The 22,508-nt window shown below is 44.1% G+C and overlaps 1 protein-coding gene across 1 annotated transcript in view; it reads right to left on the bottom strand.

Moving 5' to 3' along the window:
* MAP3K21 (mitogen-activated protein kinase kinase kinase 21) overlaps positions 1-10,329 on the bottom strand; it is a gene marked incomplete at its 5' end in the record, with an annotated part of 48,895 nt that extends 38,566 nt beyond the window's left edge. The window contains one exon of the mRNA XM_082674121.1: positions 9,498-10,329. Coding sequence (XP_082530247.1) covers positions 9,498-10,329 — 832 coding nt within the window. The remainder of the gene's footprint in view (positions 1-9,497) is intronic.
* Between the last annotated feature and the right edge of the window lie 12,179 nt (positions 10,330-22,508).

Here is a 22,508-nt window from a genome sequence, read left to right as displayed (position 1 = left end):
ATTTACAGGGAAAAAAAATGATAACTTTCTAAGTGTACCAAATAGCACCGATTTTCCTCACATTTCTTCCGTCTGTTCCCGCACCTACACCACTCATCTGCTCACCAGTCTCTGGAGGCCTTCATCCTGATCTTCAAGTCCCTTCTCAACCTCGGTCTCCATGATCTTTTCAGCTCTTCCTGGACTCTCCGAAAAAAACCCTACACTCTACGATTCTGTGTATTAAAAGCCACTTCTAAGAAACACAGCATTGTGTCAGTGTCTCTGAGCTCCTGGTGCCTGCTGCATGGACTGCCTTCCCCTTGCATCCTCCGCAAAACCATACCTGGCCTCATTTCCCACGGAAGCAACCGGGCACCAGCCCTGGATTCGCTGCACTGCAGCACTAACTGTGAGACTGCCTTCAAGTCCATTGGCCTTTGGAATCTCATTTTCTCCTTCTAGTAAAAACAAAACAAAACAAACAACAGAAAACAAAATGTGCAGCTTTGTCACTGTCTCCCTGTTCCAATATTACATGAGCCTGTAGATATCAACACCATGTCCCCCTGGGTGCCTTCCTCATAACCTCACTAGAAGTTCTCTGCATTTCTAACGCACTTAAACCTGTGCCACTCCCATCACTACACTTAAACACTGCCTTATCTCACTTGTGGGTCTCACCTCTCTAACTAAATTGTAAGCAACTGGAGGAAAGAATTTGCACCCGATTAATATTTGTTTAATATTGGTTTATTTCTACTGCACAGCATCTACCTTTTGGTTTTTTTTTGCTTTTTTTTTTTGCGGTACGCAGGCCTCTCACTGTTGTGGCCTCTCCTGTTGCGGAGCACAGGCTCCGGACGCGGAGGCTCAGCGGCCATGGCTCATGGGCCCAGCCACTCCGCGGCATGTGGGATCCTCCCGGACCGGGGCACGAACCCACATCCCCTGCATCGGCAGGCGGGCTCTCAACCACTGCACCACCAGGGAAGCCCCATCTACCATTTTTATACACTCAATAAATAGTTGTTACATGAGTGAGTGACTACTGGAAGGAGAAGAATGAGCAGGAAGAAGATGAATTAGTATAAGCCTTTCCATGTCAAGTCAGCTACTGATTATAGAAAACCGACTCACCTGTGCCCTCAACAGTGCAGACTGTTTTAGAAATAATGACAACAAAGCAGTTATTTGGATATTGATCCATCAGCAGTGACTGACACAGCTGATCATTCTTCCCTGAATCACATCCTTCTCTGGCTCCCCAGCATCACAACATTCCCCCGTTTTCACTCCTTTTCTAGTTGCTCCTTCTTCTGGTTCCTTCCTGTCTCCGGGGCCTCTAATTGATGGTGACCCTCCAGGACTCAGTCCCTGACCTCTGGTCTTTCCTATGAGCACTCAGTCCCCAGATAATCTCAGCCAATCTCAGGGCTTTCACGCCACAGACATGCTGCCAACTCCCAAGTGATCGCCTCCACCCTGGTTCTCCATCTGTTCTCAAAACTGCAGCCGTGTGATCTGCTACAATGGCACTCAGAGCCTGGGCCTCAGCCCAAACCTCTCCAGTGGCTGACAAGACCCTGCGTGGTCTGACCCCCTTCTGACTCCCTGGTGCCCTGTGACCTCCTTTCATGATTCTCCTGTCACACCGGCCTCCTGCTCTGGGGAGCAATTTCCGTTCCCTCTACGAAGGTTTGTCTCCCCAGAGGACCCACTTTCCCACTTCTTCAGGTGTTGCTTCCTTTTCTGGAAGGCCTTCCTTAGCCATACACTCTAAGCCGTCAACACCTCACCCCAACATTTTCACCCTCCTTTCAACTTTTAGTTTTTCTACTGAGCACTTACCACCCTCCACCATACTGCATCTTTCACCATTTCCGCTTTAATGTCCACGTTGCCCGCTGGCATGTAAATTCCACGAGGGGAGGAATTTGCTTCTGCTTTGCTCACCACTGACCACCCAGAGCCTGGAGCGTCCCTGGCACGTAGTACACGGTCACCAAATAACTGTGATGTGAATGAATGAGTCAGCTCGCTAAACACAAGGAGAGAGACTTCTGCAAAGTCCAGAGAGACGCGGCCAGCTAAAACACAGCTTCACGTTGCTCTTAACACCAAAAGCAAACGCCGCAGTACAAACCTTTTCATGGACACACACAACACACAGTTTTAATGAGAAAACATCCTACATTTCATTGCGTGAAAATCTAGCTCTCTATTTCTGTCAGCAGAGTATTTTCAATATTTTGCCAAGGTATGGAACAAAGTAAACTGATGAGGGAGGAATCTTCCATAACATGCTCCATTAACATATTAGTAAACGGAAAGTAATGTAGTTGATGTTAGAGTCAGTATCTGCAGAAAACCTGAAACAAAATAACTCCTGAAAGTCAATTAAGCCAACAATCACTCAAACATCCTATATACAATCAAGATACTTCCCCCAAACGGCAAGTGATTTGCTCTTTTTCAAAGAGCGTAAAAAAATGTCCTAGTAGTGAACTCTGGTAGTGAAACAGTTACAACTGGTAACTCAGTACCTCCTGCCTTCTCCCTGACCCTCAATTTATCAACCCAAGTTACAAGTAGACCTGCCAAAGCGTGCAGATGGCAGTACTCCCTAAAGGAACAAAGCTCAGGCCTGTTTCCTTGTGCCACTGGCTGGCCTGGATCAAGTGAGCCAGATGAACTAAAAGACCCTCACACCCAACCAAGATGAACAGATGTGTGACCACGTGGCACTATATTTTGCAGAATGAATAATAATAAAGTCCTTGGGTTACAAAGAATTGTAGAAAACTTTCAGGTACCAAGGAGTTCACACACACACAAATCAGGAAACATTTAAAGCCCTCAGAGAGCTTCCAAACCATATGTAAAAATGCGTATAGTCACCAGCTTACATTTAGGTTGCATCTTACAGTTTATTAAATACTTTGACAAATACCAGGGGTCAGCAAACTATATCTTATGGGCCAAATAGGAGACTTAAAGAGTTGCAAAAGAGACTAGATGGTCTGCAAAGCAATCATATTTATCATTTATCATCTGGACCTGCAGGGGAAAGTGTGGTGATGCCAGGCATATACTCTCTCACTGATCCTCACATCACCCTATTCAGAAAGTCGGGGCCCATGAGCCCATGGCTGGAGAGTAGTAGAGTCAGAGCCCAAATCTTAGATGCCACAATAGCACCATTTGTCCCCCCAGGTCAGTGGGACAAATGCTTGGATAATCCTTTCCCCAGAGACACAAGCCCCGAATAAGCCACCCGTACCCTCACTTAGTGCCTACTGTGACCCAGCCATCCAATGCCACCAGACAGTTCACTGGATGTGGGATACAGTGTGTGGCCATGGTGGAATTTCTATACCAACCCAGAGAACCATGAGAACGGACCCACACATCTGGTCCCTTGGACAGCAGCTTCCAAACTTGGCTCTGCACCTGAATCACCCAAAAGCTTTTTAAAAAAATATCTTGCTGCATCCCAAGCTCAGGATGGATTGATGGAAGCACAGGGTGAGGTTTGTATTAAAGCAACTTAGTAAAACATTAATGGTAGAATCTAGGTGGTGAGTACACAAGTGTTTACTTAAAAGCTACTTCAACTCTGTATAGTCCAAGATTTTGAAAATAAAATGTTAGAAAAAAATTCATTGCTTGTTCCCAACTAAGGCAACCAAATCAGAATATCCGAAAGTGAGACAGAGAATTTTATTTTTAGAAGTTTATGGGGAGCTTCTGATGCTACATTAGGTGTGGGAGCAACTACTCTGGAGTGCCATTCTCCATCAGCAGAACGGGCCATCTGGCCTAGGGGTTCTCAAAGTATGGTCCTGGGACCCGGAGCAGGCCTAAGGTGGCGAAAGATTAAATGCAGAAGCAGATGTGAATGTTCATCTGTCTTCCTTTATGTCATCAAAGTGAGCTTCAAAAGAGTAAAGCAATGCCACTCTCCTCACTAAATTTGTTTTGGAAAATAAGGGTTTCCCCCTACATTAACATGTAACGGATCTATCGTTACTTTTATATTAAATACCTTTAGATTTATCATTTTAAATTTCTAATATGGTAAATATCAATAGCTAGAACCCACATCAACAAAAGCTCTTTGGGGTTCTGAGAACAAGCATCTGAGAACTGGTAACCAAGTTCTGGGATTAGAGGCCCTGGATTCAATTCTCTGACAAGTGGAGTGACCCTGATCAAGTCAATTAATCCCTGGCCTCAGTTTCTTCATCTGTAAAATGGGGATACTTAAAGTACCTACCTCAAAAGGTCGCTGTGAGGAATAAATGAGGATAAAGTTTGGACAATACCCAGCATCTAGTAAGCATTAAACAAATGTCAGCCATTGTTTCTGTTACTACTATTATTTACTTAAAGATAAAGCAATACTTGAAGAAGATGAATTTTTAAAAATAACTAAATTCATACTGATTCAGAGTCAGTTGTACAAATTTGTTTCAGTCTCCAAAATAAAACCAGCACAGTTGGCCCAGCCTCACCAGGAACCCTTCTTCTGGCCCGTAAAACTCCTTCATTCCACCTTTTGGGAGCCCTTCAAGTACCACAGAGGGTTTGGAGACAGTCACACTGAAATTTGGAGTTAATAGTAAATCTGGTCATTATCTTCTAACTCTGGTGCCCTAAATTCGTTCATTAAACAAACAGTGATTATAAAAACTAGGCTCTGGTCATAAATGAGAAATAATTTATGCCAAACCAATGTCCAAGTATTTTATTTTCTATTTCTGCCCTGATAACCTATGATAGATACAGTCATAAAGCAAAGTATCCCAAGCTTATATGTTTTTCTTTGTAGATGTTTGTCTTAGAGCAGATCAGAGCACTTTCCTCCTCAGAACTGTCAATGGCTCGCTTTTGCTGTGAGACACTCCACACCTCTCAGTGTGGCATTCAAGGCCATGTTGTCTGGCCACTTGTTAAACGCCTGTCTCCTTCCCAACAAAAGCCCGTCTTGCTTTCTTTCTAGCCACACCTGACTCCTAACTGTCCCCTAAAAAAGCCACCTACTTTCATGCGGAATCTACCCAATTGCCTAGGAAGGGATAAAAAAATATTAAACAGATTTTCCCTGCAGTATCAGCAGTCAAGACTTTCAGGCTCAAGGAGGTTGTATCACTTGCCCAAGGTCACACAGCTTGTAGAGGAAGACACCAATATTCAAACCCAGGTCTGACTTCAAAGCCAAGGCTCCTTCCGGTGCTGCACTATTCTGGAAAAGTTCAACCCTCACAGGCTAGCGTGGGAAAGCAGGAATTACAGACGGCCTTCTGAAATGATGGAGATTTCCCCTCTCCTCTTTCCATTCCCATACTTTAATGCACTTGACAGTGACTACAAAGTGATCAGAGATGCACAGTGAAAGCGAGCATAACCCAGCACTAAATTATTGCCCCTCCTTTCAACTATAAGAAATAAAAAGTGGACTATTTATTTTTTAATATGCAAGCATAAAAATGGTAGGGGAAGATGCGGTGACCTGCTCTGCTTGCTCTTCTTTCAAGAATACATCTTTAGCCAATTCTGTTTCACAAGCTGATTAGCTCTCTGTCACCACTGCGCTCTCTGGACTGATCTCCCTGGACCCTTGGAATAGGAAGAGGCTGTGGTATGAAGCTGCACAGACAGGAGAAGGGAGAAGACGCATTTCTCTTAACTGATAGTAGCGTAATTAATAGCTCCTCCGGATCACTCTTAGGAGCTTTTTAAGCACCTTATCTGGAGATCACGTTGGCTATAATCTTCTCAAATAGTTCCTTTATTAACACTGCCCTAATGAGAGAAGCTAAAACAGAATTTAGATTCCTTTTGTAGTTTGTTCTAGCAAAAGCTCTAAATTGCATTTCATAATAAGTATAACGATGTCTATTTATAGACTGTAGATGTCCTTGTAGATAATTATATAGATAATAATTACTCTCAGAGGGCTAAAAAAAAAATCGGGATAAAAAGATGCTTAATCACAAATAAAAAGTACACAAATAAGCAGCTACCAAAGTCTCTGGCTCAGTTTGTCATGGAACGTTTATTTTCTGCTTTAAAAAAAAAAAAAGGTAGAACACAGTAAGCAACATTAGTAAGAAAGGAACCATAAATCATGCCATGCAATTTTCTTTCAGTCCTGAACTACACCAGAATAAACAAAACACTTAGGACTAAATTCTAATAATTCAAACCCCCTCAGCAATTCACATACTGTACCATTTTCTTTTCACTCCGTCCTGGTAACTTCCCTGAAAACCACTTCCATTGCTACCGCCCTCAGTCAAGTCAGTGTCTTCTCTGGCCTGGAGAACCTCCCCAGCCTTCACTCAGGCCAATTACTAGTTCATTCACCAGAGCGGCCAGGGTAATCTTGGAGACACAGACATCATCCTTCTGCCCTTCGCTCTCCACCCGTCACCATGCTTTCTTTTCTCTACAGCACTTCCTGATATTTTCATGACTGCCATCCAGCTTCCCTATCAGACTAAGCCCTGTGCTGGAGGGGACACTGTTTGCCATCTGCTTTGCCACTTGTGTCCCGGGGCCCAGAAGTGCCTGGTACAGGGTGGGCCCTCAAAATCTGTTGAATAAATGAGTTCCAGCTCATGATGATTTTTCTCTGCTCTGAGTGCATATAAAACTGGCCCTTTTCACAGTAACTCAAGGTTGCTCTGTCTGGCTCTCTAGTTGTGATATACAGATTTAGCAAAGCGTTTTCTATTTACTTTGCATCTGGGAGTGACAGGGCCTAGCATATTTAAACGGCATAAATGATGCTTAAAACTTGCTAATGTGGCTCAACTTTCAATCTTTTGCTGTTAGAGAAGGGACAAAGTTGTTTGTACCATCACAAGATCAGCTTTTATTTCAACATAAACACTGTCTCAGACTATATGACAGAAAAAAAAAGACCAACGAGAAAAGATAAAAGAAAACATATTGAGAGCCATATCTTACTTTGATAACTTTAAACATTTGCTTTAAACAATAATTTCTACTAGCTCGGGTCCAAGTAGTCCTATACTGGCTCTTTGTTACAGGAGTAGACTAAAGAATAAAACTAAAATTCAATATTGATTTTTAAAACCTTGTTTACATTATCATTAACTCACTACCACCATTAGCAAATAACCAATGAAGTCAAACAAAATACACTGTAATAGAGTCTCGGCTGTACTCAAACAGTCTGAACAAGAAGTTATGGCTTCAGGTCTTCCCTGGTGGCACCGTGGTTAATAATCCACCTGCCAATGCAGGGGACACGGGTTCGAGCCCTGGTCTGGGAAGATCCCACATGCCGCAGAGCATCTAAGCCCGTGTGCCACAACTACTGAGCCTGGGCTCTAGAGCCCGCTGTGCCACAACTACTGAAGCCCGCACGCCTAGAGCCTGTGCTCCACAACAAGAGAAGCCACCGCAATCAGAAGCCCGCGCACCACAACGAAGAGTGGCTCTTGCTCGCTGTAACTAGAGAAAGCCCGCGCGCAGCAACGAAGACCCGACGCCAAAACTAACTAAACAAATTAATTAATTTTAAAAAATTAAAATAAAAGAAGTTATGGCTTCATATATCATAAGAGGGTCCCAAAGTATCTGCATTTATTCACTGAATAAATAACGCCAGATCCAAGATAAGGCAATGTCTAGATGCTGTGATCTGCACCTTTTAGGCCCCATTCAAAATGCTATGTTGTAGAAATCAAAAAACTATAAAAGTGGTCATATCGTAACAAACATTTGGCTAGGGGAGTGACCTAGCCAATTAAGTCTTTTTAAAAAGTACGATACTTCAAGTGCAAAGGCAACCCTGCCTGACAATTACAGAAATTAAAATGCTCCAGGAAGTTTGGCAACTTATTCTGAGGGTGAAAAGTCTTTCGAAAACGAAGTTGCAGCATATAATCACCTTCAGATTACATAATATCTCCCAGAGACACAGTAGTCTACTCGTTCCACCCTACAAGTTTTTCTGGTGTCAATAAAAACTATTTAACCACGTTATTATTCCAGGGTCATATTATTTCTTTTCACTATTTAACAGTATTAGTCCTTTTAAAGTTTTTCACTTCTACGTCGGAACATGGATTAATCTAGCCTCCTTATGCTTTTACAAACACTAGCAAACTTGCTCTTCTTTGTGAACAGGTCACATGGACCTCAAGCATTACTATGAAACAGCCTAAGCATAATGCAAAAGTAATAGTTACAGACCCTTTAATTCTTCCATCTAAGGACGAGTCCAACCCAAAGAGTTTGCCTGTGTTGGTGATTTTTTTTGTTTTTGTTTTGGCTGCGCCCCAGGTCATGTGGGATCTTAGTTCCTGGACCAGGACCAGGGATTGAACCCGTGCCCCCTGCAGTGGAAGCTCGGAGTCTTAACCACTACACCACCAGAGAAGTCCCTGTGTTGGTGATTCGATGTCCTGAAACAGAGTAGGTCTGTAAAAGGCCGGGTTCCATGTCTATCACAGAACTGTGGCAACTGCGAACAACCAGAGCAAGCGGAATGCTCCTGCTGTCCTTAAAATACCCGGTTCTACAGCAAGCCTCCGGCAGACAAAGGCTCACAGGACTTCACTGGGGAGAGAGGCTTATGGGATCCATGGGCAGGACACTCAGAATGTGAAGTGATCTGCAATACTGAAGAACAAACTTTAAGCAGCTAACGCTATTATATCTTTTATACGATGAAACTTAATAGGATTTGCGTTTAGTTCATTTGTCAGTTCCTTACTGACATCTGGAAAATGCACCCTGATTTATAAACAAAGTGAATGATACAGGCCAGGTCTTCAGGATTTCAAGTACCTGCACAAGGACAATGAACTTGCTCTGAAATCCACCCCAAAGTGCATGATGGCACAAATGGTGTTTCTGGGTCTGAAGACTATTCACCAACACTCAAGCCACCGAACCAATAATGAAAACCTACTTCATGGGCAGAGACATTTGAATGAAAACTCTTTGTTAACGTCAAAGGACACGAAGCCATATTTAAAGCGGGAAAGGAGAGACCTCAACACAGTGCTTGTAAAGCTGAAGCGAAGGGCAGTTTGATGTAGGCCACTAGGCAAGACGGGGGGCCATGGGTTCCCGAGGACGGCCTCGGTTTGCAAAGTTCTATCCAAATGAACCACTTATTGTACCCAAAGGCCAAACAGCACCGTGAGGTTTCCAGAAAGCCCCGATATTTTACAACTGTGTCTTCGGCAAGCAAGTCTGATCTGCCTTTCTAAAAAAGGCACCTGAAAGAAACCCGGCAAGGTAAGTGTATCACCTGCCCCAAAGCAGGTAACCAGGGTCCAGAGGGCCCTCTGAGCCCCGGAAGGCCGGCTTAGGAGGGGCTGCCGGCGTCGGGAGGCCGAGCCCCGCCTCCTTCCCCCGAGCACCTGGCCACGCGGAGCCCGCCCAGCGCCCGCACCGAGGTGGGCTGCGCTGGGCGCGGTTGCGTCCTCCGCTCCCCCTCCACTCCCCCCACCCCACCCGCCCTTACTTACTGTTGCTGGACTTGAGGTCCCGGTGCAGGATGGGCACGACGGCCTCCTCGTGCAGGTAGAGCATGCCCCGCGCGATCTGCACCGCCCAGTTGACCAGCACGTGCGGGGGGATGCGGCGCGCGCGGCGCGGCCCGGGCGCGCGGGGGTCCGGGGCGGCGTTGGCGGCGGCCAGCGCGCGGTTGAGCGCTCCGCCGCGGGCGAACTCGAGCACCAGGCAGAGGTGCGGCTGCCGCAGGCACACGCCGCGCAGCTCGATGATATTGGGGTGCCGCAGCATGGCGAAGAGCCGGGCCTCGCGCCGCACGCTCTCGGCCGCCGCCGCCGCGTCCTGGTCCGGGTCCCGGCGCGCCGCCTTCACCGCCACCTCCTGGCCCTGCCAGGTGGCGCGGTACACCTGCCCAAAGCCCCCAGCGCCGATGAGCTCCTGGAGCTCCAGCCTCTCGAAGTCGACGTGCACAGGCGAGCCGGGCCGCGGCGGCGGCGGCCGGGCGGGCGGCGGCGCGGGGCGGGTGGCCGGGCGGCACGGCGCCACGTAGTTGGCGGGGAAGATGCCGAGGCGCCGCTGCACCTGGCCGGCCCACCAGCCCTCGTCGCCCGACACGGCGGCGTCCTGGGACAGCACCTCCACCAGCTGGCCGCGTCGCAGGCTCAGCTCGTCCTCGCCGCGCGCCTCGTAGTCGTACAGCGCGGCCCACAGCCCTGCTCCCGCCGAGGCCGAGGCCGAGCCCGAGCCGCCGGAGGAGGCGGACGACGACGACGCGGAGCCGGCGGGGGCGCCCGGCGCCGGCGACCCCGGCCTGTCAGCCGCGACCTCGGCACCCGGCAAGGCCATGGAGGGCGACGGCGAGGGCGAGGGCCGAGCGCGGGGCGGCGGGCTCAGCCCCGGGGGCGGCCGGGGACGCGCATCGTCCGGCAGGGTCACCGCCTGCGCCCGGGAAGGCAGGGAGGAGGAGTCTCGGGGACGGCGGGTGTTCACGGGCCCACTACCCGGAGGCCACGGCTTCAGCCCCCGTTCCTCCTCGGATGCCTCTGCTGCTGCAGCGGTCCCAGCGGCCGCCGGGGCTGTCGCTCCATGGTGGCGCGCTGGGCCTACGGACGGCCTGCAGTACGCTCGGCCTAGCCGCCGCCTGAGCCCGCCCCCAGGGTCCGCCCCGGCCCCGCCCCCTGGGCCAGACACAGTCTGCGCCCGTCCCCTCCGGGTCCGCTCCGCCTCGCCCCTCCCCCTGGGCCCGCCCCGCCCCCTGGGCCAGACACCGCCTGCGCTCGCCCCCTCTGGGCCCGCCCCGCATCGCCCCTCCCCCAGGGGCCGCCCCGCCTCCAGGGACAGCCCACCTCACCTGCGCCCACTCCGCCCCCAGGGCCCGCCCACCGCACCCGGCCCGCCCCGCCCCCAGGGCCTCAGGCAGCCCTCGAGGCTCGCGCTATGCGGCTTTGGGTGTGCCGCGCCCTTGTGTCCCGGGAGGCGGAGTCAGCCCAGGGCTGCGAGAGGTTTCGGGGAAATTGAAATTAAGCCCAAGGTCAGGCTTGGAGACTACTATTCTCCACTCTTCTCTGGAAGCCGGTGGCAGCGGGTGAAGAGGATCTGGTGTCTTAGGCGGGACGGAGAGTGGGCTGAGCGTCGCGGTGCGCCCCGGGACAGGTCCAGAACAGATGGAGAGCGGCTGCGGACCGCTCACTGGGCGGCGTGCAGCCCAGGACTGAGGGGTGACGGAGCACCGGCCAGTGAGCCGCGGGTCGGCGGGGAGCTCATCCTTGGTGACAGATAATCCCGCGTTTGTCTTTACTGTCTGCTCAAAAGGGAAAGGACCTGTGAACCCATAGGTTCGGGTGTAGAAGGCACTGGCAACCACTGAGTGCTCGAGCCCCTGGCCTTACATATTCCCTAGGGAAGGCGAATAAAGCAAGAGAATCTGTTCACAGAAAGTTAAGTCCTCGCCGATGTGCTGACTCTTCGTTTACCGGGTGTACGTCAACATCCTGGGAAGCAGGGCCTCCACCCTCCTCCATTTGCTCTGGGTAGCGATCGATCGCCTTCTGACAATGTCAGAAAGTGAAGCTTTTATGCTTGGAGGCTAGGACAGTTTCAGGTCTAGGGATAGGAAGGAACTTTGGGATTTTCTTGTATGAACATGTTTTCTTCTCTGTAATTTTTGCATTCATTAATTTAGAAAAACCTTCATCTTTGAGGGTTTACTGGTGATGAGGTCAGTGGAAGGGAGTACCATAATTAGTTCTGAAACAGACTGCACTGTGAGATGTAGCCAGCCTCTCTTCCTCTGCGGCCGAAAGCAGCAGTGCACAGCCCAGTGTCACAGGGCCTTTCCCTCTCCACCCTGTTATCCCTCCATGCTACCCCTATTTACAGTTCCTGCTACAATCACGACAGGCCACGATATCCACACACCCGTGGATCTCTTCTCTATATTGATGGAGATGTTGGACAAAACCTTCCAGGTGTGAATACATCTAATTTAATTGATATTTATTTAGCACTTACTCTAGCCTAGTCTCTAGGTGTAAGAGACTAGGCTAAGGATTGGAGGTTACAAAGCCCCAGATCTAGAGAGTAAGAGAGAATAAGTAAGTGCCAGGACAAAAGAATAAGCCAAGTGTCCTGGGCTCAAGGCAAAGGAACGATCCATTATGCCTGGGTTCTCTGGGGGATGCTTTGCTGAGTGTCATTTGAGCTGCGTATGACTAGGATTAATAGAAAAAAAGAAAAAGGGAATTCCAGGCAGTGTGAGCAAAGGCATGTGAGTACAAATAAACAGTGGGCTCAGTGAACTGCTAGAGGTCGAGAGTTTCCTGTGGCAGGAGGTGAGGCTACAAAGGTAGAAGAGAGTGCAACTGTAAAAATCCTAAAGAAATGAGAGTGTCCTGTAGGAGGCCAGCGTTTCCTGAAGTGTGGGTCCTTTACTACCAGAGAACAGAGACACTATTTCACTTTTATAAAGATAGGACATATAATAACATTGAATTGCATGATAAGAAAGTCATTGCCTTTGCAGTTTTCTTTCAGTCTTTCAAATTGTACCATTTATTGACTGTGTGACCTTGAACAAGTTACTTCTCTGTGGCTCAGTTTTCTCATCTGTAAAATGGGAATTATATGAAATAGTACCTGCCTCATAGGCTGGCTGGGAAGACTAAATAAATTAATAGATGGAAAGGCTTGCGAAGGTGCTTAGCACGTAGTAAGTTCTCAATAAATATTAGCTCTTATTGTGGTATATATATACAATGGGATATTAGCCACAAAAAAGAATGCAATAATACCATATGCAGCAACATGGATGGACCTAGGAAACATCATATTACGTGAAGCAAGCCAGAGAGAGAAAGACAAATACCACATGATATCACTTGTAAGTGGAATCTTAAAAAAAAAAAGAGATACAAATGAATTAATATATAAAACAGAAATAGACACATAGACATAGAAGACAAACTTGTGGTTGCCTGGGGTGGTGGTAGGGAGGAGGGATAGACTGGGAGCTTGGGATTGGTATATACACATTGCTATATGTGAAGTAGATAACCAGCAGGGACCTACTGTGTAGCACAGAGAACTGTACTCAGTATTTGTGATTGCCTGTAAGAGAGTCTGAAAGGGAATGTATACATATATATATATATGAAAACATATATATATATAGCTCACTTGGCTGCACACCTGAAACTAACACATCATTGTAAATCATACTTCAGTTTAAAAAAAAAAGCTGCCAGGATGAGCTGGTCACCCTGTGTGTAATGATCTAACAGTATCACCGCATCAGGGTGTCAGTGACAGGCCATTAAGGCAGTAAACTAGGTGTTATTTATCAGGGTATCTTTGGTGCAGATGCTGTGCATTTAACTTTTTAAGCCCCCCTCAAATCATTTGGGGAATGAGGCTGGGAATGGATAATTACACTGAGAAACAAATATTAGCTCTTATTATTAATACCCTTTCCAATGAAGAGAGCAAGCAGTTCCTCGGATCAGCCCCTTTAGCAAACCTAGTTTCTAATTATTTTGTTTTTCTAGTATTTACATGTATGGTTGGCCACAGATAGCCCCAGGTTGCAAGTTTTGTTACCACATGAGTTTTGGGGCCACCTTACAAGATGAGTTTTGGTTTTCAGAGCTTTTTGGGTTCTAGAATTGTGGATAAGGGTTTGTGGGAAATGTTCAAGATAACCCCACCCAGGTTTCTAGCTTAAGCAATTAGGTGGATGGTAATGATGTTAAATGACCCAGGGAATAGTTTAGGGAGAAGGCTTTTTTTTTGGTCATGTTGTATTTGGGATGATTTGGGGACAACTAGTTATAGAGTAGGAATGTCAGAGAATCAGGAGATCAGAAAGGAGAGCATTTATGGTGGGAACGGAGTTTTGGAAGTAATTCTCTAAGCCAATGTCAAACACTTGACATGAACTATTCGGGCCACATAGAGAGCAGGGGGACCCAGTGTGTGCTTCTGTGTTAGAAGCCCTGTCCACACCTGGCAGACATCTACCCTGGCAGACTCTTCCTGCCCTTCACGGACTCTCTGCTGCCTTCCAGGACCTCAAGCCTCTCAAGTTCCAGAGGGATCCGTCCTCAGGGCCTTCTAAATTAGCTAAACTTGATCCCTTGCTTGACTCACACACCTGATACAAAGAGGGGTACCAAGTGGTTATCACTCTCCACACCACGATTCAGAGACTCATCCTGTGGACCCCCCTTGAACCTCCAGCAGTACGATCCCCTGAGACCTTTTCCCCATTTGGGACCTCTGAGCAGGAAACTGTCCTGGCAGGGAGTCTGTCTGTGCTTGATCCTTCCTAAAATTCATCATTTGTTACTTTCACATCTGTTTTTTTTAACCGTCTGAATCTTACAGCTGGGGAAGTAGCATAGGTGTCCTGTGCTACTCAGAGGTGAGCGCTGTAGCCACGCCCACTCTGTCTGGCCCTGCTCATTCCACCAGGAAGATAGTCACAAAAGAAGAACAGAGTGTGAAGACAGAACTGGAGTGACAAATACATTTAAATAGAAGTTGATAAAAATAAGAACCAAGGGGGAAGACTTTGAAGAATCAGACAAAGAGGGTAACAGGTTGGTGTTAGTGAAAACAGAGGGAATGGCCATATGGATTTGCTCTCTTCAAAGAAAAAAGTTGTGGGGACTTCCCTGGTGACGCAGTGGTTAAGAATCCGCCTGCCAATGTAGGGAACACTGGTTCGAGCCCTGGTCTGGGGAGATCCCATACGCCACGGAGCAACTAAGCCCGTGTGCTACAACTACTGAGCCTGCATGCCACAACTAATGAAGCCCAAGCACCTAGAGCCCGTGCTCCCCAACAAGAGAAGCCACTGCAATGAGAAGCCCACGCACCGCAACGAAGAGTAGCCCCCGCTCCCCGCAACTAGAGAAAGCCCGCGTGCAGCAATGAAGACCCAATGCAGCCAAAAATAAATAAATAAAAATAAAGTTTTTTAAAAAATCAGCTTTAGTTGTGCGCAGGGAGACAATTTATAGTGAAAAAAATAAAGAGTAAGAAAGTGGAGATGGGGAAAATTAATCTAGAGCTGCCCTTGCCATCCAGGATCTTAGAGAGTCAAGATTAACAAATAGGACGAAATAGCAATGTGAGAGGGACATACTGCTTGGACTGTGTGGAACAGTAGAGCAGTTGAAAGGCAGTGGGGACCTGTGAGAAAGAGGGTGACGTACAAAGTGACCAACTGTCCCAGGTTCCCGACACAGGCCACTCAGGGCTAAAATCCCAGGATGGTCACCCTCACGGTGAGATGGTGTAACAGAGGAGAGAGAACTTTCAGGGTTGGTGGGGTAAACAAGTGGATGGTAAAGACAGGATCGTAAGAGGATGAAGAAGAAAGCATAAGGAAGAAAGGACAAGGATTTTGGTGTTCACAGGCTATTGTCATGACTCAACGACAGGAAAGAATATTTTCTGGAGAAAAGCTGAGAAAGGAAGCTGGATTAGAAAGGACTTAAAAAATGAGCGGGGTGTCTGGACATGAGGAGAGATGAGAAACCCTGGAGGGGTGAGAGAGAGGGGTGAGGAAAAATATTCCCTCAAGAGCTATGTGTAAATTCTTTAAGACATGGAACAATCTTCCGGATAAAAAGATGGTTCTCGAATTTTTAGTTACTTTTATCAGACCTTCATACTTCTAGGTGTAAAACAGTATATTAGGAAGATTAACAGTTCAATGGAATTGCTCAAACTTTTTAAGACAAAAAGCATTTTGATTGTTGCCCTGGAACTTTGGAAATGCCAGCCATCATGAATTATTTACCTTGGATTATATTTGGGAAATCGAGTGTGTGTGTGTGTGTGTGTGTGTGTGTGTGTGTGGTGTTTCACCAATGTGGTATAATTTGGTATAACCGCAAGAGTCTGCAGACAGCCCTGGGTTCCAATCTTGACTTTGTCATTACTTGTTACATGACTTTAAATGTTTTTCCACTGTCTCTGCAAAATGGTAGAACAGTATCTGCCCCATGGTATTGTTCTGAAGATTCATTGAGCTAGTATATTAAAGCATAGCACTGAATTAATGCTAATAAATGTTAGCTTGTGTTATTTTAATATTCATTACTATTCATAGAGGAGCCATTCGAATGGAAAATTCAACAGAAAGCATGTTTATCCTTTTTTTTTTTGGCTTCCATTTGGTATATTTTCCCATCCAAGATCAACTTCACCTGCCAGAAAAATTCTAAAATTTTCACAGGGTGTTCAGAATTAAAAGTTGGGATGGTAATTTCCAAGGGTCTTGGGCATATGACATCATAAAACATAATGCTTTTTTTTTTTTTTTGGCGGTACGCGGGCCTCTCACTGTTGTGGCCTCTCCCATTGCGGAGCACAGGCTCCAGAGGCGCGGGCTCAGTGGCCATGGCCCATGGGCCTGGCCGCTCCGCGGCATGTGGGATCCTCCTGGACCAGGGCACGAACCCGCATCCCCTGCATCTGCAGGCGGACTCTCAACCACTGCACCACCAGGGAAGCCCAACTTGATATTCATTCATCATGGACCATGCCACAAGAAAGCCAAGTAATAATAGAGATAGTTTGCAAAGGTAATAGAACAGAATATATACAAAAACTAGGTTCATCTTTTTTTTTGTTTTTTGAGTGTCAGGCAGTAATCTAGGTACTTGGGATATTAAGGTGAACAAAACAAAGAAAGTTCTCTTTTATCATGGAACTTGTATTTTAAAGGCAGTAGGTGGGAAATAGAATAAATATGCAAATTACATTGCATATTAGAATTTGATAAATACTGTGTAAAAATAAAAAGGAAAGCAAGAAAATATGCATCAGGAATGGGGGCGAGGGTGGAGTGAACTGGGGCATTTTGTGGTGGTCAACAGAGTAGACAGGATGGCCTCGTTGAGAAGGAGAGATTTGAGCAAAGACTTGAAGGAGAGAAAGGATTGGACAAGCAATTATCTGGAGAAAGATTAAGTGAGCAAATACCACAAAGGAGGTCACAATGTACTTTGACTTTCCCGTTGTCAGGGTAAGGCCCAGCTCATTACCTCAATGTTGTAGCTGCGGAGTTATAAGTGGGTGCGGTGAGCAAAAGGCAGCATGGAGTACTTTTTGTTGCTGTTGTTTTGTTTTTTACTTAGACTACTTTATTTTTTATTGAAGTACAGTTGATTTACAATGTTGTGTTAATTTCTACTGGACAGCAAAGTGATTCAGTTATATATATTCTTTTTCGTTATGGTTTATCACAGGATATTGCACATGGTTCCCTGTGCTATAATCTGGTTCTCTGGCTTCCTTTTCATGAGTTTAAAGATGTGGGGTTAAATGAATAATAATAATGATGACAATGACGATGATGATTCATCAATTATAATAAGTTAACACTTATTGGCATGTTCTCTAAGTGCTGAAGCTTTGAATTCAGTCTGTGTGTCCGGTTGCTGTTTATTCCCAAAGTTTCAGCTGGCTTTCAGCTTTGGACAGAGTCATCATGATTTTTAGAATTTCTGTAACTTTAATCACTGGACAGGACTGGCCCCTTGCCTGTCCACGCTTAAAGTTACAGATTCCAGTCAGGGCTACTCAGATGCACAATGAACTACTTCACTGAATAATATAACAATGTAAAAACCTGAGTGGTTTCAGAAAGCCAAGGTCTTTTTAAAACTCTTTACGATACCCCTTCTAAAGGAAAGCTACAAAGCTCATGACCTTGGACCTGAGATAGGAAGGTTGCCATTCCACTCTGAGTTGCCATTTTTGTACATTCTGTCCTATCAGAATTAGCTTTCTTTTATTTGTAATTTACTAGACTCTTCAAATATAATGACTAATTCTTCATAAACTGCTAGAAATGTTAAACAGAGGACAAAGATGATTAAAAAAAAAAGAGCAACTCATCCTCCTAAGATTGTAGTGAATAAACCATAGGCTAATGGGTTTATACTTGCTATGTTTCATTTTTATTTAGTGCCATCAGCTTGCTAGTTACATTACAAAACATACAGTAAGTTCATGTTCTTGATCAGAATGTCTAATTCTTGGACTCATGGCTCACAGACTCATGGGTCTGTTTTTGTGAGCTGACTTTTCTACTCTGAACAAATTTACTCTGTTGTGCTCTTTTATGGTATTCATTCTATGGAAATGATGGTTTCCTGCACATCAGATCTATCTTGGGGGTCTAACCTTCCTAAAATAGACTGAGACACATAACAAATTTACACCACTGACCTTTTTAGAGACCTTGAGCTTTGGTTTCAACAGCCCAATTTTTTAATCTACATATAAAATTAGAGGAATATTAACATACTCACTTAAGAATACAAGGAGTACCATGAGAATTAATGATAACAAAATTAAACAGCTCTTTTGAAATTCTTAGAAGAAAAACACTAAATAAATCCAAGAATTTTTTTTCTTAACTACTGCTTTCAGCATATGCTAATTCAGCACTGATCTACATGGTTCAAGGTTCTTTGATGAAGTAATCTCTTTCTCTAAGTCTTTTTAAATCTCTGCTGAAATTTCTTCAGAAATCTTAAATCAACCCAGCTGACCTTTTCTTCCTTTAAACATAAAGGTGGAACATACCAGTTATAAGCACCCTGCTTCCATCCATTCCTGCTGCCACGATTTCTCCTGCCTCAGTGTTAGTTTTAATTTCTGCAAGAATTTCCAGGGCCCAAAGCCACAGCATCTGCGTCATCATGTGAACTTCCTGATTTTCTGGGTGTTTTTGTTACCTTTTAGGTTGGTTTTATTAACCTGAAGGAGCTGATGAATGTGAAGTACTTTGAAAACTGAAATGTGTCCTGTAACTGTCAAGTATTGTTTTGTGGTTGCTACGCACAGGATTATTTGAAGTCTTCCTAATCTTTTCTCAAGTCACTTGATAGAGTTGAGGGTTCAGTGAGGGAAATCCTCCAGGGAGTATCTATTTCAGGGAGGATTTTCTTTTCTAATAATGCTCTTGGGCAAACTGGTTTTCTATAATAACAGTAAGAATACCACTAAAAAAACAACAACAACAAATGCAGCCTCTCAAAGATTAGAAATTTAACATCTTAAAAAAATATTAACAATTATGGTATATTCAACAGGTAGAATCTGAGCCCCAGCTTCCACTTATACTGGATGTTGATTTTCCTTAATATTAGGTTTGGTACTGGACACCTTAGTTTTCCTTCTTTGATGGATTCTAAGTCTGCTTTTTCAAGTGAAACTATATTCTTTTAGCAGTTTATTATTCCCTTGACTAGTTGTCGCCATCTTTTAATATTTTCCATGTTTAGAATCCATCTAGAAAGAAGCTAGAAAATCTGCTATGTGTGTGTGTTCTAATTATTTTTGCAGCCATATTTTAAAAAATATTTTCTTACTGTGACTGAGACTGACATCTTTTCAGACATTTGAGTCATTTGAATTAACTTTTCTGTGAACTGTCTGTTCTTTCCCTTTGTCCATTTTTGGTTGGTCTTGTCTTATTTCTTGTTGATTTTCAGGAGGTCTGTGTGTATTAAATGACTTGTCTATATGACTTAAATATGAGGTGCACATATTTTTACTGGTGTGTCTAGATTTTTTCTCTTTGTGTGATTTTTTTTTTTTTTGCTGTTGTTGAACACTTTATTTTTATTTATTTATTTAACTGAAGTATAGTTGATTTACAATGTTGTGTTCATTTCTGTTGTACAGAAAAGTGATTCAGTTATACATATACATGCAATTTTTTAATATTCTTTTCCATTATGGTTTATCTGTGATTTTTTTTTTTAATGAAGATGTTTCCTTTTCTTTTTCTTTTCACTTCTATGTAGTTGAATCTTTTCCTTTATGGATTCCAGGTCATAGTAGAAAAGATTCCCTTAATTCTTAAAAATGATTTTCCATAAGTTTTTGTTTAGTGTTCCCCCCCAACCCCCCTCCATCCTTCTAGCTCACTGACATTTCTGTCTACTTGTGCCCTAGGAACACAATATTATAGTATTGGTTAGGGCTAATCTTCCTCACTAATATTCGTTTCCAGAATTTTCCTGGCAATTCTTCTTACTTATCTCTACGGGACACAAACTAACATCATATGTGTAAGCAGCTCCCAGATCCAGAAACAGAGCACCAGTAGAAACCCGGGAACTCCTTGCTCTTCCTTCCAGGACTGTCCTGACATCATAAATTAGGTTTCCCTCTCTTCAAATTTTATAGAAATGGAATCATATTGTATGCACTCTTCTGAGTTTATGGTGCTCAATAAGCTTGTATTCGTTAAGATTCATCCCTGTTGTGGCGTGTATTTTTAGTTTGTTCTTTTGGGTTTCCTAAATTGGGATTATGTTAGGTGTTGCAAACTAATTCACCAAGGCTTTGTAACATTGACTCTTCCAGGCACACAACTTTCTGTGCCCTTCCATTTGTTTAGTATTTTCGTTTGCTTGTGTCCTTTGATAGCTCTTTAAGGTTTTCGTCATGTGGATATCTTCTCTAATACTTTGACCAGTGTTCCCAGACCACATGAAATAAGGATTTTGATAATGGACATCCTAAATTTATCTCCTTTAATGGGTACCCTTTCAGTGATGAATCATCTTTGTATTCCTGGAAGGAATCTCCCTTTGGTTTTTATGTGTTGCTGCATTCACTTTGCTAATACTTAATTTGGATTTTTGCATGAATATTCATACTCATGATTGGGTATAGTTATGACGTTTTATTTGATTTTTGGAATGTACGTTATGTTATCTTCATGTAAAGGATTTGGAAATGCCTTTCTTCTTTTTCAGTGTTCTGAAACAGTTTAAATTACACTGGAATTATAAAAGTTTATGTACAAATCTGCTTTGCAAGAGTTTGGCTCTAGTGCTTCTTGAGTGTGTACCATTTTTATAATATTCTCTATTTCTTCCATAAGGTCATTGTTTGCTTTAGATTTTCTCTCTTCTGGGGTGAGATTTGGTAATTTAACTTTTCTAGATAATTACCCATTTCACCTAGGTTCCCACATTTATTTACCTACTCTGTAGCAAAGTATTCCCTTAGGATTATTTAAATTTCTTTCTTTTCTATTGTTTTCTCCTTTTCATCTCTTTTTGCCTATGTATGCTTTCTACCTTTGCTTCTGTTCAGATGAGCTACTGATTTATCTATTTTATTGCCCTTCCCCTAACAAAACTTTTGTGGTTTTGTATTTATTTATTAGTTCTATTGTTTTTCTTTTTCCTAATGATTCATCTCTGCATTTATACTCATTACTATTTTCCATCTGCTTTCCTTGGGTTTGTAGTTGTTATTCTTTTCCTTGAGCTCAATGCTTAATTTATTTTCATTGTTTCTTGTGTTAACTAGGGTAGGCTAAGCCGCAGTAGCAAATGGATCCCCCATTTTAGTAACAACGCAATAGAAATTAATTTATTTCTATTGCAATTTATTTCCAAGTAAGAAGCAGGCATTTAGGCTGGTGAATCAGCTACGCCATGCTGAGGCCATTCAGGGCCCTGGTGTTCTGCTTTGAAATCATTCAATTATTTTTTGCTAAATGCAACCGGGAACAGTCAATGTGCACATACATTCTTTCTTTTTTTCTTTCCCGAGTTTTTTCTCCAGAGTCATAGGCTCAGTAGCTGTCGGTAGGTCATCTGAGTCCCTGAAGAGGACACTTTTACCAGATAATTTAATGCTGCATAACTTGGGTCTCCATCTTTCCAGCCTGCAAGATGTTCCCTTGCTCCTCACTTGCTCCACAGCCACTAAGCCAATGACAACTATTTTAGGTTTTATTACATTTGTACACTATTTCAAGGTAATAATTTCTGTATTAGGGTAGGTTGTGCTGCAGTAACAAGTAAACTCCCAAAATTTAGTCCCTTCACAGAATAAAAATGTATATCTTGCTTATTAAAAGAATAACTGGACAGGAATTCTTGCTTTATGCAGTTGTGTTTACAAGCAGATATAAGAATAGAGGGGTTATAAACAAAAATATATTTGTACTTTTTTTATATGTACTTGCGTAGTTACCTTTACGGGTGCTTGTTATTGCTCTGTGTGGATTGGAGTTATTGTCTAGTATCGTTTAAGTTCAGCCTAAAGACGCCCTTTTATCTTTTCATAGGGTTCTGTAGGGTGAGTCACTGAGCTTGGGATGGAGGAGGGGTGAGAATAGCCCCTGTTAAAATGTCACAGACCCTACTGTCTTACCTAAGTTCAATAGTTCCTCTTGGATGGATGATTTGCAGTTCAATCTATGGCTTTGGTTAATTTTTAGGGTTCTGAAATGATTGTTCTTAGTTGCTCTGCCTGTATTTTCATTGCTTTTGTGGGAGAGTGAGTTCACCAAGGTCCTGCTCTGATTGGAGATGTCAGTTGCCCTAGGATCTATCTTAATGTTCATTTTTTTTTTTGTCATTTTGGGGGTAGGGGCATGATGCACCCTTTTAATGTTTAGATAAAGTCCTCTTTTATTTCTGAAAAGTTTTAAAATTAGATTTTAGAATATACTTTGGGTCCTATTTCTATTCTGT

The sequence above is a fragment of the Grampus griseus genome (genome assembly GCF_964374135.1).
Source record: "Grampus griseus genome assembly, chromosome: 16".
Classification (NCBI taxonomy): domain Eukaryota; kingdom Metazoa; phylum Chordata; class Mammalia; order Artiodactyla; family Delphinidae; genus Grampus; species Grampus griseus.
The sequence above is the reverse complement of the archived record's forward strand: the minus strand, read 5'-3'. Positions and strand labels throughout refer to the sequence as shown.